This window comes from Nicotiana tabacum, chromosome 13 (assembly GCF_000715075.1).
Source record: "Nicotiana tabacum cultivar K326 chromosome 13, ASM71507v2, whole genome shotgun sequence".
Taxonomy (NCBI): Eukaryota; Viridiplantae; Streptophyta; class Magnoliopsida; order Solanales; family Solanaceae; genus Nicotiana; species Nicotiana tabacum.
Window position 1 is genome coordinate 127875131 of NC_134092.1, and position 15912 is coordinate 127891042.

At 35.0% G+C, this 15912-nt stretch overlaps 1 protein-coding gene across 1 annotated transcript; it reads left to right on the top strand.

Annotated features, from left to right (window-relative positions):
• Positions 1–11922: 11922 nt before the first annotated feature.
• On the top strand, positions 11923–14070 carry LOC107795824 (putative clathrin assembly protein At4g40080). Its single transcript, XM_016618529.2, has one exon. It carries the CDS (start codon positions 12016–12018, stop codon positions 13090–13092), a length of 1077 nt encoding a protein of 358 aa, XP_016474015.1. The 5' UTR covers positions 11923–12015; the 3' UTR covers positions 13093–14070.
• Positions 14071–15912: the final 1842 nt, after the last annotated feature.

A 15912-nucleotide genomic window follows, 5' to 3' on the forward strand; every position in this document is an offset into this window, starting at 1 on the left:
GCTTTGGGGTGCTTAAGAGAGGAGTCAGCGGCTTATGGGCCTTAGGGCATTGTGATTTTATACTAGGGTCTCTTGTGTGGTGAATTTTGGTTAAGGATCATGGTGTTCTAGCAAGGAGAAGTATCAATTTGAAGGCAATTTGGAAAGGACTTGGAGAAATAGGACAACGTGGTAGTAGGTTGGGTTTAGCATAGTAATGGGTATGATCGGTTCTTTGGGTAATTATGACATGGCTAGTCGCTACAGGTATTTCGTGGCAATGCTCTTGGGTTTTGGCAACTTGCATGGCTGGGTTGAGTTAGAGAGATTCGGTTTAGATAGCTTGGTTATGTGCAAATGGGTTTCGAAGAGTCCTCAATGGTTTCTACCAAGGTTCGAGGGGTATATTTCCTGCTGGCGTGAGGAGCATGTGGTGTATAGTGAATTTCTCCTAGATGAAATCAAATGGAAGGTCCTTGGTTAATTGAGTATGTAGTTGCTTGTGACTCGGAATGGACTATGAAGTTCTCATATTTTTCATATGATGCATGGTATATGCGGTGTGTTGTGTGGGATTGAGATTTATGTGAGCGGGATCACTGTTCTATTTGGAAGGGAAGGTCATAAAATTCGTAGGCAGCATAGACGGTTTCAGATGACTAGGTAAATGATATTACTATTTGGTATGGCTTGATAAGAGTATACATTTCAGGAGGGGCAATGTGTTTTGATGTATGGATACTTCATTGGTATTGCGGCACTCTCCTGGTTGATCGACTGCTGATATTCAAATTTTGCTTTGTGGCACGAAAGAATTATAGAAGTATTCCTCATGGGATGATCGTGTATAGGATATATGTTAGACATTCTGGCGGTGGAGTTGGGATAAGCTATGGTAATTCGTGTGTTCTATGGATTTGGAGATTGGGAGTTCTCAGGAGCAGATTGTTTCATGGTTGTGGACTATGAAGTTGTGGCTGAAGCTAGCCAGATGATAGTATGTGTTATGATTCAGTCATTGTAGGCTTTCAGAGGTGTATTTATCTAATTGTGGGTACCCGGAGTTGATTTGTGGGTCCATTGGTAGTCCCAATTAGGATGTGTATTCTACACCGAGCCGAATTGGTTGGCTCCATACCGCTATTATTGAGGGATGTGCCATTCAGTTATTGTTGAGCTTATTCATGTTTTGAGATGATCTGCGAGTTACTCTTCTATGCTACGAGGAGTTGTGAATTCGTTGGTTATATGCAAATATGGTGCGATTCTATTTTGGGTATTGCTTGGTTGATGGCGTATTGGTTATGTTCTTTCGGGTTTTGTGGGGCACGGTGTCATTTGCTTCTTCGTGGTTATGGTAATGCACTTTGAGTACTTGATGTCGGATTGCGTATGGTTATTGGATTTTAGCAGGGAGGATTGAGGTATTTCATATGGACCAGTATTTGGATAGGGTCGTGCATTGCAACAAAGTTATGTGGAAATATGATCATTTGTGTTAGATTCGTGTGTTACGGTTCTATGGTGTGTGATGGTTTACGCATTTCATTGTGGTGGCACCTGTTGAGCTTGCGGGACGGTTCTCTCGTTTGAGTCATTTTTCCATGATTTGAGTATATTTGGAATGTTGCTTATTGGTGCACGAATTGCACGGGTTATGGCTTTAGATTGTATTGATGTGTCATGTCACTAGATTGGTCGGGTTGGATGAGATGAGGTCATTGGACCTACAATGGATACTATCAGAATTGATTACAGCATGGTTGGAAGGATAGTATCGAATGTCGGCATAGAAATTTGCTATAGTTCTTGTCGAAGGAGATAGAGTACCATGACTTGTCGATATGATGAATGGTTATGAATTTTGCATGTTCCTTTCATCATTGGCAGTGTATAACGGTTTAGAACAAGGCTTTGTTTGATATGAGGTTGTTACCGGTATTGGGTTGATCAGAGCAGCTACTGTGATTTAGAAATCTTTGCTTCGAGCGATTGAGCTATATGGTATTTGAATTTTGAGTATTTGAGTTATGGTTATGGCTTTTGGTACATCTTGTTCAGACTTATACAGTGTGTAGGTTACGGATTCAGATCTTATAAGAAATTCCGGATGTTGGAAATTAGATTCGAAGGCTTATGGGCTAGGTTGAATTGAGAAATTTCAGTTATGTTGTGTTATCAGACCTGTATGGGATAGGGTGATGTGAGATGACCCCCGAGTATATGCATGGTAAGATTATACGGCGGTTTGATGGCTTTGAGAATAACTCTGGACACGTTCGAGGACGAACGTATGTTTAAGTGCGGGGGGATGTAACGATCTGACCGGTCATTTTGAACATTTATATTTCGCTTGGTTATTTGAGGGCATGAGTAGCTCTGTATGATATAATATGACTTAAGTGAATCGTCGGTTTTGGTTTTCAGGTTATTCAGAATTGATTTAAAAGAACGATTCTCACCTAGAAGCTTTAAATTTGAAAGAGTTGACCAAGTTTGACTTTTAGCATTTGACCTCGGATTGGAATTTTGATGGTTTCGGTAGGTCCGTTGGGTGATTTTAGACTTAGGAGTGCGTCCGGATTGTGATTTGGCGGTCCGTAGTGGAATTTGGCTTGAAATGACAAAAGCTGAAATTTTGGAAAGTTTGACCGGGAGAGGACTTTTTGATATCGGATTCAGATTGTGATTCCGGGAATTAGAATAGCTTCGTTATGTTATTTGGGACTTGTGCGCAAAATTTGAGGTCATTCCGGATTGATTTGCTATATTTCGGCACGAGTTATTGAATTTGAAAGTTCAAAGTTTATAGATTTCAATTTGAGGTGCGATTCATCATTTCGATATTGTTATGCGTGATTTGAGGCCTCGAGTAGGTCCGTGTTATGTTATTGGACTTGTTGGTATATTCGGACGGGGTCCCGAGTGGCTCGGATGAGTTTTGGACGAGGTTCGGATCATTTTACTCCATATTGCCATTGCTGGTTCTGGTGTGACCACACCTGCAGCTGGTTTGTGCAGGTGTGATAGTCACAGAAGCGACGAAGGGGTCGCAGGAGCGGAAATAGTGCTGGGTGAGAAAGACCGCAAAAGCGGAGATTTGAGCGCATATGCGGATGCGCAGGAGTGAGTTGATGGAGCGCAGAAGCGAGGTATTCCGCAGGTGCGGATGGTGACTCACACCTGCGATGTCACAGAAGCAGATATGTTATCCGCAGGTGCGAAGGTCGAGTCCTCAGCTGATTCCGCAAAAGCAGAGGTTATGTCGCAGAAGCGACGCCGCAGAAGCGGCTAATGTGCCGCATGTGCGAAAATACTGGCAGAAGCTATAAATCGAGGTTTTGGTTCTTTCTTCGTATTTTGAGATGTGGGACTCGGATTGAGGCGATTTTTGGAGCAAATTTCATCACAAGAATTGGGGTAAGTGTGCTCTACTCGGTTTTGGTTATATTTCATTAATCTATCCTCGTTTTTGGTAATTGGATTGTGAATTTTATAGAGAAATTGGGATATTTTGGCCTAAAGTTTCATAATATGAATTTTTGAGTTGTGAACATCGAATTGGAGTCGGATTTGAGTGAAACTAGTATGGTTGGACTCGTAATTGAATGGGTTATTGGATTTTGTAAATTGTGTCGGGTTCCGAGGTACGGACTCGGGTTGGACTTTTGGCCAATTTTGGGCTTTTGATTCAAGATTTGATCTTTTCGATCGGGATTGGTTCCTTTAGCATTGTTTGATGTATTTGAGTTATTTTTGGTTAGTTTCGAACCGTTCGGAGGTCGGAACGCGCGGGATGTTGCTTCAGAGTCAGTTAGTGATGATGAAATTAGAGACTCATACTGATAACGTGTTATAAAATAAAAACTGTAAGGTAAATAAATCGAAGACAAGTATAGAGAGAGATTGATATTTTTTTTATTCAACTTCAAACTGATATACATAATGAACTGAATTCTCCTCTATTTATAGAAGAAAGGAAGTTGTTGTGTAAGCTGCTACTGCAAGCTGCTGTGTAAGCTGCTTGTAAGTTACTACTGCAAGATGTTGTGTAAGCTGTTACTATTTATATAGTACAACGCTTATTTTACTCCCTCTGATGAAAACTTTGTTTCAAATATTGAGTCTTTGCATTCCAATCTTGTATACTATCTTCTCAGAAGTTGAAGTTGGTAAAGATTTAGTGAATAAATCTACTGGATTGTCACTTGAACGGATTTGCTGCACAACGTTATTACTATTCTTCTCGAGATCATGTGTGAAGAATAACTTTGGTAAAATGTGTTTTGTTCTATCTCCTTTTATGAATCCTCCCTTTAATTGGGCTATGCATGCAATATTGTCTTCGTATAATATTGTGGGTTTCCTATCACATTCTAACCCACATTTTTCTCGAATAAAATAAATCACTGATCTCAACCATATGCATTCCCTACTTGCTTCATGAATAGCTATTATCTCAGTATGATTTGAAGAAGTAGCAACAATAGATTGCTTTGTTAGCATTAGCAAGATACATAAGTTCACCAAATTACACTGAGATAGAGTATTTTATGACCAAGGAGTTCTGCATCCTCTTCTGGAGGTCGGAACAGATCCTTATTCGCTTCAAGTGATCGAACACCCATTGGTGTACAAAATGGGTACGCTTTGTCCATGTAAAAACGTTTAAAGACGCTTTCTGTATAGGCAAATTGATGGATAAAGATCTCGTCTGCTAAATATTCAATTTGCAGACCAAGACAAAATTTTAGTTTTCCAAGATCTTTCATCTCAAATTCTTTCTTAAGATATTCAATTGCCTTTTGGAGCTCTGCTGGAGTTCTAGCAAGATTTATGTCATCAACATAAACAGCAAGTATAACAAATTCTGATGACATTTTCTTTATAAAAATATACGGACAAATAACATCATTTATATAACCTTCTTTCATCAAATATTCACTGAGGCGATTATATCACATGCGCCCAGATTGATTTAAACCGTACAAAGATCTTTGTAATTTGATCGAGTACATTTCTCGAGACTTCGAATTCTATGCTTCAAGCATTTTAAATCCTTCAGGGATCTTCATATTGATTTAATCAAATGAGTCATATAGATTATGGCTTGCATTTAAATGGCATGACATCTTCAGGTGTCTGGACTACAGGCATGATCCTCACAATCTTTTATAATATCGTGCACTATATTGGATTAAATATATCGTCGACGATCATTTTGTATCGGTTCCTAAGCAACATAACTTGTTGAGATCTCATCACTTTCTTTATTTTCAGGTACCTGAACTTCTTCTGGACTTTCATGAAATGTTATGCCGTGGGCACTTCTAGAGCTCATTTCCTCCTCATTCTGATCATTTGCTCCTATCATTTTTCAAGGATTGTTACCTTTGGAATTGATCGATTTACTACGCTTCATGCGTGAAGTAAACTTTATCCTTCAGGGACTTTAATTTTTAATAAGAGTATTTGCAGCTGAGATATGATATTTAATTTTGGATCAACAAATGCTTCTACCATTTGACTTGAATTATCTTCTAAGTGAGGCTCATATTAATGATAATTCGATTCATGTAACATATTTTTCAGTTGTTTATTCCATCCCCAAATGTTAGAAAAACTAACACATATTCTCAATCTTCTTTGGAAAACATATCTTTGTGCATTGTGGTAGAGAAATTAATCATATACCACACATCAAAAGTTATTAGATAGTAAAAATATTTGGATTCTAATCCTAAACTAATTGTGAGGGGAGGACTTATCATATTTTATTGGTCTGATGTATACAAGTGCTGATGTATGTAATTTAGAAAATCTTAGACCAACATATGAGGCTTTGTTCTCATAAGAAATATTTTAGCCATTAATAGGAGGTATTCAATGCTAAACTAGCTTGGATATAAGTCAGCATCATCAAGATGAACTATCTTAATTTCATAATCTGAAAATTATGCTCTTAATTGAGAAAGACAATTTCAAATGCCAAACTGCAGGTTGACAATAAACACACATGTAACCATCTCATATATGCGTCTATAAGTGGTTCACATGATAGGTGAATGGGCCCATATTCACCTTTTATATATTCCATAATTCAAGAATTTTAGTTCCAACTTTAGCTGGTATAATCAATTTATTATGAGAACAAGCAAAACAAGAGAATTCTTGAAGAATCTTCTAGTTCTTCAGTATATGCTTATCTGAATTCTCAAATAGCCCATTTAAAAATGGCAAATGAAAACTTCAAGTTTATCATGGCATGTGTTATCTCTAAGTAAACTTCTGGTTTACTATGGCATAAATGTTTGCATCAGTAAACTTCTGATTTACTGTGCCTACTTTTGTATCAGTAAATTTCTGGTTTACAGTAGTAACTTTTGCCTCAGTAAAACTTCTGGTTTACTGTGACTACTTTTGCATTAGTAAGCTTCTGGTTTACTGTGATACATGATATAGTATAAATTAAAGAATAAGGCGGGTCACTTCTCACATACATATTATTTTACCCCCTATGATTGTGGAAACATGAAAACTTTCAATCTTCCAGTCATTTGTAGTCTCAATATGATAGCCATTTATTAGTAAACTCCAGGTTTACTATAACATATATTTTGACCATACTCATATAATATGAATGATATATTTGTATATAATCTCTTCGAGAGCCTTCATTTATTATCCACAATCTGATATTTATCCGACACTACTGGTGTCATGTGTCTTCTAGACAAACAGTTAGATCTTCAGGAGCTTTTGATAAATTTTGTACTGCCAAATATTGTTCAGACACTTCTGGTATCACGAGAGAAAATAATAATCAAATAAATAATATAAAGACAATTCTAAATTTATAAATGATGAAAATTAAAAAATTTAATATTTTTTTTACCACTACATAATATTTTCCTGCTTCAGGGGAAAATTTTAATTATTTACTACTTCAGGAGAAATTTGAAATATGAAATATTGAGAATATATTCTCTCAATCGTATTACCTCTTCTAGAGGTGAATCATAATATATTTACATCAAGAGCGCATTTATATTTAATATCGTCACATTCACTTCAGGAAATGGATTAATATTATCAAAAGTTCTCTTCCTTCAGGAGATAGAATATAATTATCTGAACGTGCATAATCACATCAAATTGTGACGCTTCGAACCTCTTTTAAGATATTTGCTACTTCAGAAATAAATCGAAGTATGAATATAATATAGAGAATTTTATGTAACTTATCTTCGTTGTAACCATATCAAGCTTAAATTATCACTTCTGGTGGTCATAGACATATAACACTTCTGGTGGTTAACAAAATTTAGTTACAATGAGATATATGAAACATAGTCGCTTCTGGTGGCCGTACTCTGCTGGAGTTCAAGTGAACCATGAAGTTAAGTCATAACGAGACTTAGAAAATATTACCATTGTTGGTTATTATATATTTCTCATAAACTCTGCTGGAGTTTAGATGGATCTGACATTGTTATTCACTTTGTAATCTTTTATGGAGATGACAACATGATGAAAACAAGTATATAAAAAAAATATAGTTGTTATATGCTAATACGTATACAGAGCACGTAACATAGCAAGTTGATTCAATATCCATTGTCTTCTTAGCCTTCAAATTTGTATTTCAAATCACAATATACCTACAAGTCCTACATCACTAGTTGCTTAGAATTAGCACGTGATGGACATAGATAATAAGCATAATTTTTCAAGCTCATGAAGGAAATCAAATTAAAATTATAAATTAATAAGTCTTATATTTGAGAAATGACATCAGAAGGATTTCATCTCTTCACAGAGTTGGAAATTAACAAAACCAATATGTTGTTTACCACTCCAAGGATGTAAGTTTCCTCAAAATGCTCTGAATGAACTCGGTTTGACCACGCACAAGAGCAGTATGTTGCCTCATAGTCAGGTAGTGATGATGAAATTAGAGACTCGTGCTGATAACATGTTATAAAATAAAAACTGTAAGGTAAATAAATCGAAGACAAGTATAAAGAGAGATTGATATATTTTTATTCAACTTCAAACTGATGTACATAATGAACTGAATTCTCCTCTATTTATAGAAGAAAGGAAGTTGTTGTGTAAGCTGCTGCTGCAAGCTGCTGTGTAAGTTGCTTGTAAGCTGCTACTGCAAGCTGCTGTGTAAGTTACTTGTAAGCTGCTACTCTAAGCTGATGTGTAAGCTGCTTGTAAGTTGTTATTGTACCAGATATTAATAATCTTCTACCGGAGGTAATATTTATCCATAATGGAGTACCGAAAGGATAAGCTTTTTCAGGAGGCTTATTTCCAATTGAGTACTAAATAGATAAACATATTTACGGCAGAGTCCCATATGGATAAGTTTTTTCAGGAAACTTATTTATAAGAGAGTACTAAATGGACATCTATAATAAAATATATTTATAACATAGTGTATAATATTGAGATCATAATACGAAACCTGCATTTTCTTCTCTTTCATTTTCAAAACTACTGTAATTAAAACATATGCGGAAGGAAGAAAAGTGAAAGCCATTTCTTTTGTTTTGTCTTTTTGTGATAGAGCAAAAGGATTAGTCTTTATGACTTTTTTAAACGGTTATTGTCGAAAGTTAAATGCAGAAAAGTCAGAGTTTCTTATCTTTTTGCTTACACAATTATTGGAAAACAAATATAGAGAACACCAAAGGAATATAAGAAAGTAGATGGGCATAATTCACCTGCGTAGATTGTTTAATCTAACACTCATCATAAGAAAATGACATTTCCAATAAAAAAATCTCATTTATCTTAATTAATTGTCTTTATTTGATTGTTCACTGTTAGGTGTACCCATGATCAAGTATTAATTCCATTTCATGGAAATCTTAATTCTTACTATTCATCTTTTTTTCTTTCTTCCAATTGAGATTCACACACAATTTAAATTAACGTGATGGGCCGTCACATCACCCTGCCCACGTGGACACCATTTGGCATACTCAAGAATTTTACAATTGTAATAAGAAATAGACACATGTTAGACTTACAGGGGCGCCCTAAGTGATTACTGTGAGGTTTTGGGAGTTTATTTTAACATAAAAGATTAGACAATTTCCAAATTTTATGGTCTTTATTGATATTATAAAATAAGATCTCTCTTTTCCATGTCAAATAGAAGAAAAGAAAAGACCTTATTATGGATAAACACACCAAAAAAATTATTCATTTGGAGGCCCCCACTTAGCAATTTTTAGTGTGACAAGAGAAATCATCTAATTACTATATGTCACTATCCGATTTCTAACCAAATCGTAATCGGCACTCGGTGTCTGAACTTGACCGAGCGAACCATCTTGGCTTCTCTATTCTGTTCTATTTTTGTTATGCAATGTATCACAACACAATTCGATATAATTTAAAGTAAATACTTTTTCGAATCTTCAAATGAAATAGTATTTCAAAAAGAAATTCATTCTATTATCTTGAATACATTGAAAAACAAATGTAGCATTTTCTTTCCTTTTCGTTTCTTTTCTTTTCTGGGGAGCTCCATCGATTCTGACATTCTTTCTGATTCTGATTCTGAAAATGTCACCATATGATCAGTATAGTGGACGATCCCAGCCCGATCGCCTGGACCCCATTCCTATGGTGCCTCACAGTTCAAGGTTCTAGCATGCTCGCGTTCTTGTGCCTTACTAGGGCACTTCTATCATAGTGCCCGAACCAACGGTACACTAATCTCCTACTCTGGCACGAGTAGTTTCGGGGTAACATAAACCACTAGAGGTTATGAACCCTTCTCAGAGATCTAAGTAAACTCCCAAAATGTTCTTCTGAGTAATTCTTGCATCACAAAATTTAAAACAGTGATATATCTTCATAGTTCTCGTCAAAACAGTTCCATAAAATCATGTAAAAGAAATTTTTATTATAGTCTATACATTAAAGAAACATATGCAAGTCATGAATGCATAAGGCATGATTTATGGAACAACAGACTATTCTTGGGTTATTAACCATGATAATCATCTAAGATCTTTTCTACAATTCTAATGGATAATGTGAGTCCACTTGTTCCATTCAGAGCCCACATTAACACCCTATACAGTCTAACAATAACTTATGGCATGATCTTTATGAGAAGATAATTTTAGTAAAAGCATTGTCTCTACTCACCTTGATTCTTTGCTTTTGAATACCTTCGTTTGCTCCAATCCAACGAGTTCAACTCATCAAAAAAATCTATACATAGTTAATTTAAGAATCAATACTAGAAGTTCCAAGATTTCCAAAATATAGAAACCCTAGATTTGATTCTTCTCTCCTCCTAGGGTTCATCGTTAATCTAAGTTCTTGTAGTAGTTTATAGGAGCAAATATCAACCATAAACCTCTTTAACAATCGTAGTTGAAAGCGGTTACGAAACTTACCTTGAATCGTAAAATCCTAGGTTAGTGGAGAGATCTTGTTCTTGAGTTCTTGTTGAGAATCTAGTGATTTTGAAATGGAATATTGTTAGAATTGATGTTTGGAAGTAGTATTCTAACTTTAATCGCATTGAAAATTCACCTTAGGTAGTAAGAGAACTCTTGGATGACTTGAGGATGAGAGAGGAGATTTAATCTTTAAGAAATGAGGCTATTTTCTCTCTCTCCGTCCCTTTTATTTCAATTTCATGCCTTTGGCGTCACGGTCCGCACCCAGCGCCATTCAAAATGCCCCAAACATTTTACTTCTGACTTTGGCATTTTGATTCGAGCCTGGCGCCTTCCTGGGCGCTCAAAACGTGGCCCATTTTTCTGACAAGATAGTGTTCAGTAAAATGCCTATAACATTTTATAGGAACATCGAAATGACAAACGGTTTGAAGTGTTAGAAACTAGACTTCAAGGGCTTTATTTTGATATATAGCTTAAATCTCAATTCATTATATATTGATAGATATGCTCATTTAAACGTAAGTCATGTGCGACTAAGGTTATGTTCATCCCGTAAAATAGTACAGTTGAATTTAGTACAATGATTTATAGATAAGTGAATCGATTTGATCCTAAAATGATAAATGAGTTAAACAAAAGTGTAAGGCTTAGCATTAGAATCGAGATAAGACTATAGAGATCTTGAGCCCGGGAACAGAGCTTCCGGAGGAAGTAAGAACAGTATAAATAAACAAGAAAGTAAAATATTATTGAGCTTTGAACAAAATCTAGTGTATGCTTATCAAAAATTCGTGTCTCTTACAATGATAATAGAGCTCATTATTTATAGTTGCACCTAGAGATCAAGATCATAGGATCAAGCCCCTCTTAAATGACAATTATGAGGGTCATTGAAGAATATGTAACGGTAGGCGGTGAATGTCATATTCTCTGTAACGGAGCATACACTTAATGCTATATAATATTCTTCATGTGATACACATTTATTTCGCCTTTATTAATGTCATTCTCTCCGGTAACAAACGAGATCATTACCTTCGGACCCAGCTATTTTCTATTTTCGACTCCACCTGTCGCTTTCTCATGCGATCATTAAATATAAACATATTTTATCCTATACAGTGATAATATCCTCCTAATTATGGTTAAAATCATATTGGAAAACTTACCATTTTTAACAAGAAGAAAAAAAACAATGAACCTTAATTGTTTCACGTTTAACCCGTTACATTAATTACTGCTTTATAACTTAACTATCAAGGTTCAACTTAGTTCATATTAAACCTCACATAAAAAAAAAAAACAAGGTTCAATTATATGTACTTATTTTTCAACTAAAGTCTCTTCCATGTGTTACCGAGTTGTCAAAAGGGACCGTTTCGCGTTTTGTCCATTAAAATGTTTCATATAAACTACTCCTATTAGTATAAAGTGAACAAAAGTATATTTATATAGAAATCATATAAAATATAAAATATGAAATATAAAAATATCTTACGTAGTCACAACTTTAACCAAGATTCATTCAAACCATAAAAACAAACTCTTTCTTTCCCCTTTATCAATTATTTCCTCTCCCTCTCACTTCTCTCTCTCTATGGGGAAGAAAATAACAACACTAAGAGATCTCATAGGCGCCATTAAAGACAAAGCTTCACAATCCAAAGCTGCTTTCATCTCTAAACCAAGTAATCTATCTCTCCACCTCGCCGTCCTACGCGCCACCAGTCACACACCATCAACGCCGCCGGACGACCACCATGTCTCCGCCCTCTTATCCCTCGGTAACAGCTCACGCGCCACCGCTTCTTCCCTTATCGTCATCATCATGGACCGTCTCCACCGCACCGGAGACTCCACCGTCGCCCTAAAATGCCTCCTTATTATCCACCATATAATTAAACGTGGACCCTTTATTTTACAAGACCAGCTCTCCGTTTTTCCGGCCACCGGCGGACATAACTACTTAAAACTCTCCGCCTTCCGCGACGGCGCCACCTCTGCCACGTGGGCAATCTCTGCATGGATCAGATTTTACGCAAGATATATCGAAACCTTACTTTTTACCTCAAGAATCTTAGGTTATTTTCTTTCTTCTTTTTCATGCAGTTCCGAGAAAGATAAACAAGAAGAAAAAATCTCATCTTTTTTGAACTCAGATTTAATCAGGGACGTTGATTCTTTGGTTCAGTTGATTGAAGAAACATGCAAAGTACCTGATTCCCTCCTTTTAGAAGGTAACAAATTGTTGTATGAGGTAATTGGATTATTGGGTAATGATTATTTATCGACAGTTAATGAACTTTTATCAAGACTCAGTGAGTTTAAGGAAAGACTGAATTGTCTGAGTTTTGGTGAATCGGTCGAGTTGGGTTGTATTTTGAAGAGATTAGAAGAATGTAAAGAGAGATTATGTGTTTTGTTTACAGTGAAAAAGCCTTCAATTGAGTTATTATGGAATTTGGTTAATGAGTTGAGTGAGAAAATTGAGAATTTGAAAATTGGAAAAGAGGGTCCAAAGTTGCTAACGTTTGGGAAAGCAAGTGAGTCGGCTCGGTTTGATAACCGAGTTATGAAATTTGGTGACTCGATCCGGTTTTCTTCAGGAAGGTATGAGATGAATAATCTTTCTCTTATGATTGTGCAAGGAAAGAAAATGGAAAAAGTTCAATAAATTGGAGAATTTTTTTTGGTTGGGAACAAAGAAAATTCAAAGCAAAACTTTTTGGAAATTTTGAAAGGGAAAAGTGCGCTCTTGCCTTTTATAATTTTCAAAATTTTACTGCTCAAGTTGGGATTTTTCATTAAAGGAAACTATATATTTTGGAGTCCCTTTTTATTTTGCTCTTTTTCGTTCAGAGTGATTTTTTGTTAATATGGTAGAGTTTAGTTTGTGGCAGTAATAGCATATTTTGTAACAATATATCAGAACTGCTAGAATTTTTTATTGAATTTGATATATTCCCACCAACATTTTTGTACATACATATAATACTTGTATCCCAATTTTTGGAATTTGACTGTATTAATTTTATTTACATCTATTAGTTAAGAAATTTTCTTCAAACATGATATAAATATCCTCAGGAATATTTGTTAGTGCTTTGCATTATTAGGTCAAAGTTGTGTACATGTTAAGTTGAATTTTGCAGGTCCAATTTAATCCATTTTTTGAGTCGAACTATCTTTATATTATGAAAAAAGTCAAAGTATATAGTACATAACAACACTCATTATGAATTCTCTGTCTCCAAATTATAAACTTGCCTGATGTTTATGTGCATGGAGAAATGATGAACAAATGGACCGTTGTACTGCCACTTTATAGATAGAACGTTGAGGTTTTGTCAAGAGTATTATACTATTATTTCCTAGGAAGTGTTTCTTCTATTGGAACAACATATATTGTCCCCTTTCTCTGGATGGTTTTTACCGTTGAATAACTTTGTCTCGCACTACTAGTTCAGAATTCCTACTTTTCTTTATACATAACAGTGGTTTCCAGACTACCCTCACACATCTTGATTAGGTTACTATATTCATCGAAACTTAGACAATGAGAAGAATTCATCTACTCATTCCGTTTCAATTTGTTTGTATGTCCGAGTTTGACTTGATACAAAACTTAATTAAGGAAGGATGATTTTTGATACTTTTGGTCCTACATATGCCATTTTATTTTTGGTAAATAAAAGAATTTTATTACCAAGTAACATTATATACAAAGTTTCGAACTACACATGACAAAAAAAATAGACACCTGCAAGTTGAGCATATCGCTCCAACTGCTAGGTACTACCTATCTCACTAACATATGCTACTTAAATGCCTAAGGATAAAAGTCCGTTCTTTCAATCTATTTGCTATTTTTGGCATTTTGATTTGCTTTACGTAAAATATACTGGACTATCAAATGAAGGATCTCATCCACTATTGTGACTTCAGCCATAGCTTTCTTTCCATTCATTGTTGTGACTGCCCATTCAATTTCCTCTTTCTACTTCAGCACTGATCTATTAAACCCTTGCTATTTCAGTAATCTCCCCCAGATCTCTTTAGCCATCCTATATTCAAAAATTAAATGTGGAATGACTTCAATTCCCTCATCACATAAAACACATCTTTGATATTGTCATACCCATCCTGGGTTAATTTCACTAATGATCATTGAATTATATTTCAATTTCACTAAAGTCATATAACTATTTTTTGTCACTTAAAAGTAACTAAACTTTATCATTGTCACTTAAAAGTCATTTTGTCTCAAACCCCTACCATAAATATGACATGACATTAAATTTTATGATAAAAATCCAAAAATAAATGCCACATAAGCTAATATGGGTCATACCCATTTTAGATCCATTTATACTTTAATGTGATTTGATCCATAATCCAAATGAGTTTCGATAAAAAAAATATTAATTCCACATTAGTTTAAAATGATTATCTTATACTATAAAGTTTTATCTTTTCTGTCACAACACATTCATAATTATTCTATACTAAGATAATTTATGCTAGAAAATTCTTATTTTGTTTGTATGCCCCATCTGAGTCATTCATAATTATTCTATACTAAAATAATCTATGCTAGAAAATTCTTATTTTGTTTGTATGCCCTATCCGAGTCATTTTAAAATACTATTGTATGCAGTAGTAATTTTAGCTTCAATAGAGTTATAAAATGACTCAGATGAGGCATACAAACAAGATAAGAATTTTCTAGTATAGATTATTTTAGTATAGAATAATTATGAATGTGTTGTGACAGAAAAGGCAAAATTTTATAGTATAGGATAATCATTTTAAACTAATGTAAAATTAATATTTTTTTTTATCGAAACTCATTTGGATTATGGATCAAATCACATTAAAGGATAAATGGATCTAAAATGGGTATGACCCATATTGGCTTATGTGGCATTTATTTTTGGATTTTTATCATAAAATTTAATGGCATGTCATATTTATGGTAGGGGTTCGAGGCAAAATGACTTTTAAGTGACAATGATAAAGTTTAGTTACTTTTAAGTGACAAAGAATAGTTATATGACTTTAGTGAAATTGAAAGATAGTTCAATGACCATCAGTGAAATTAACCCCCCATCCTGCCACCTTATCTTTTGTATGTTACTTCCCTTGCAAAGCCAGATTCAATATAAAGCTCTATCTAGGGTTAGCATAGTTGTTGCAAGTTAGCCTTCTTCATGGTACTTTTGGGAAATCTCCTCTGAGTTGAAGATACATCTTTTTTATGGAGAAGGGGTTCTGTTTCAGCAAATTTGTGTCTTTCATGCCTACCTTTTCTAGGTATATCCTGGCCTTTAAATTTTTAGCAGCACCCATGATGCTTGCTTCATTTGCACCTCCCAGATGTGTTTTCCCTTCCCATAGTATATGTGGACCCCTCTAGCCCACAATTTATCTTTTTTTTGTGCAAAGGTTCCACAGGAGTTTCAGGACTGCTGCCTTATTTCATATTTCAATGTGA

Excerpts from the sequence above, each read along its gene's own strand:
- LOC107795824 (XM_016618529.2), top strand. The coding sequence starts at position 12,016 with ATGGGGAAGAAAATAACAACACTAAGAGATCTCATAGGCGCCATTAAA.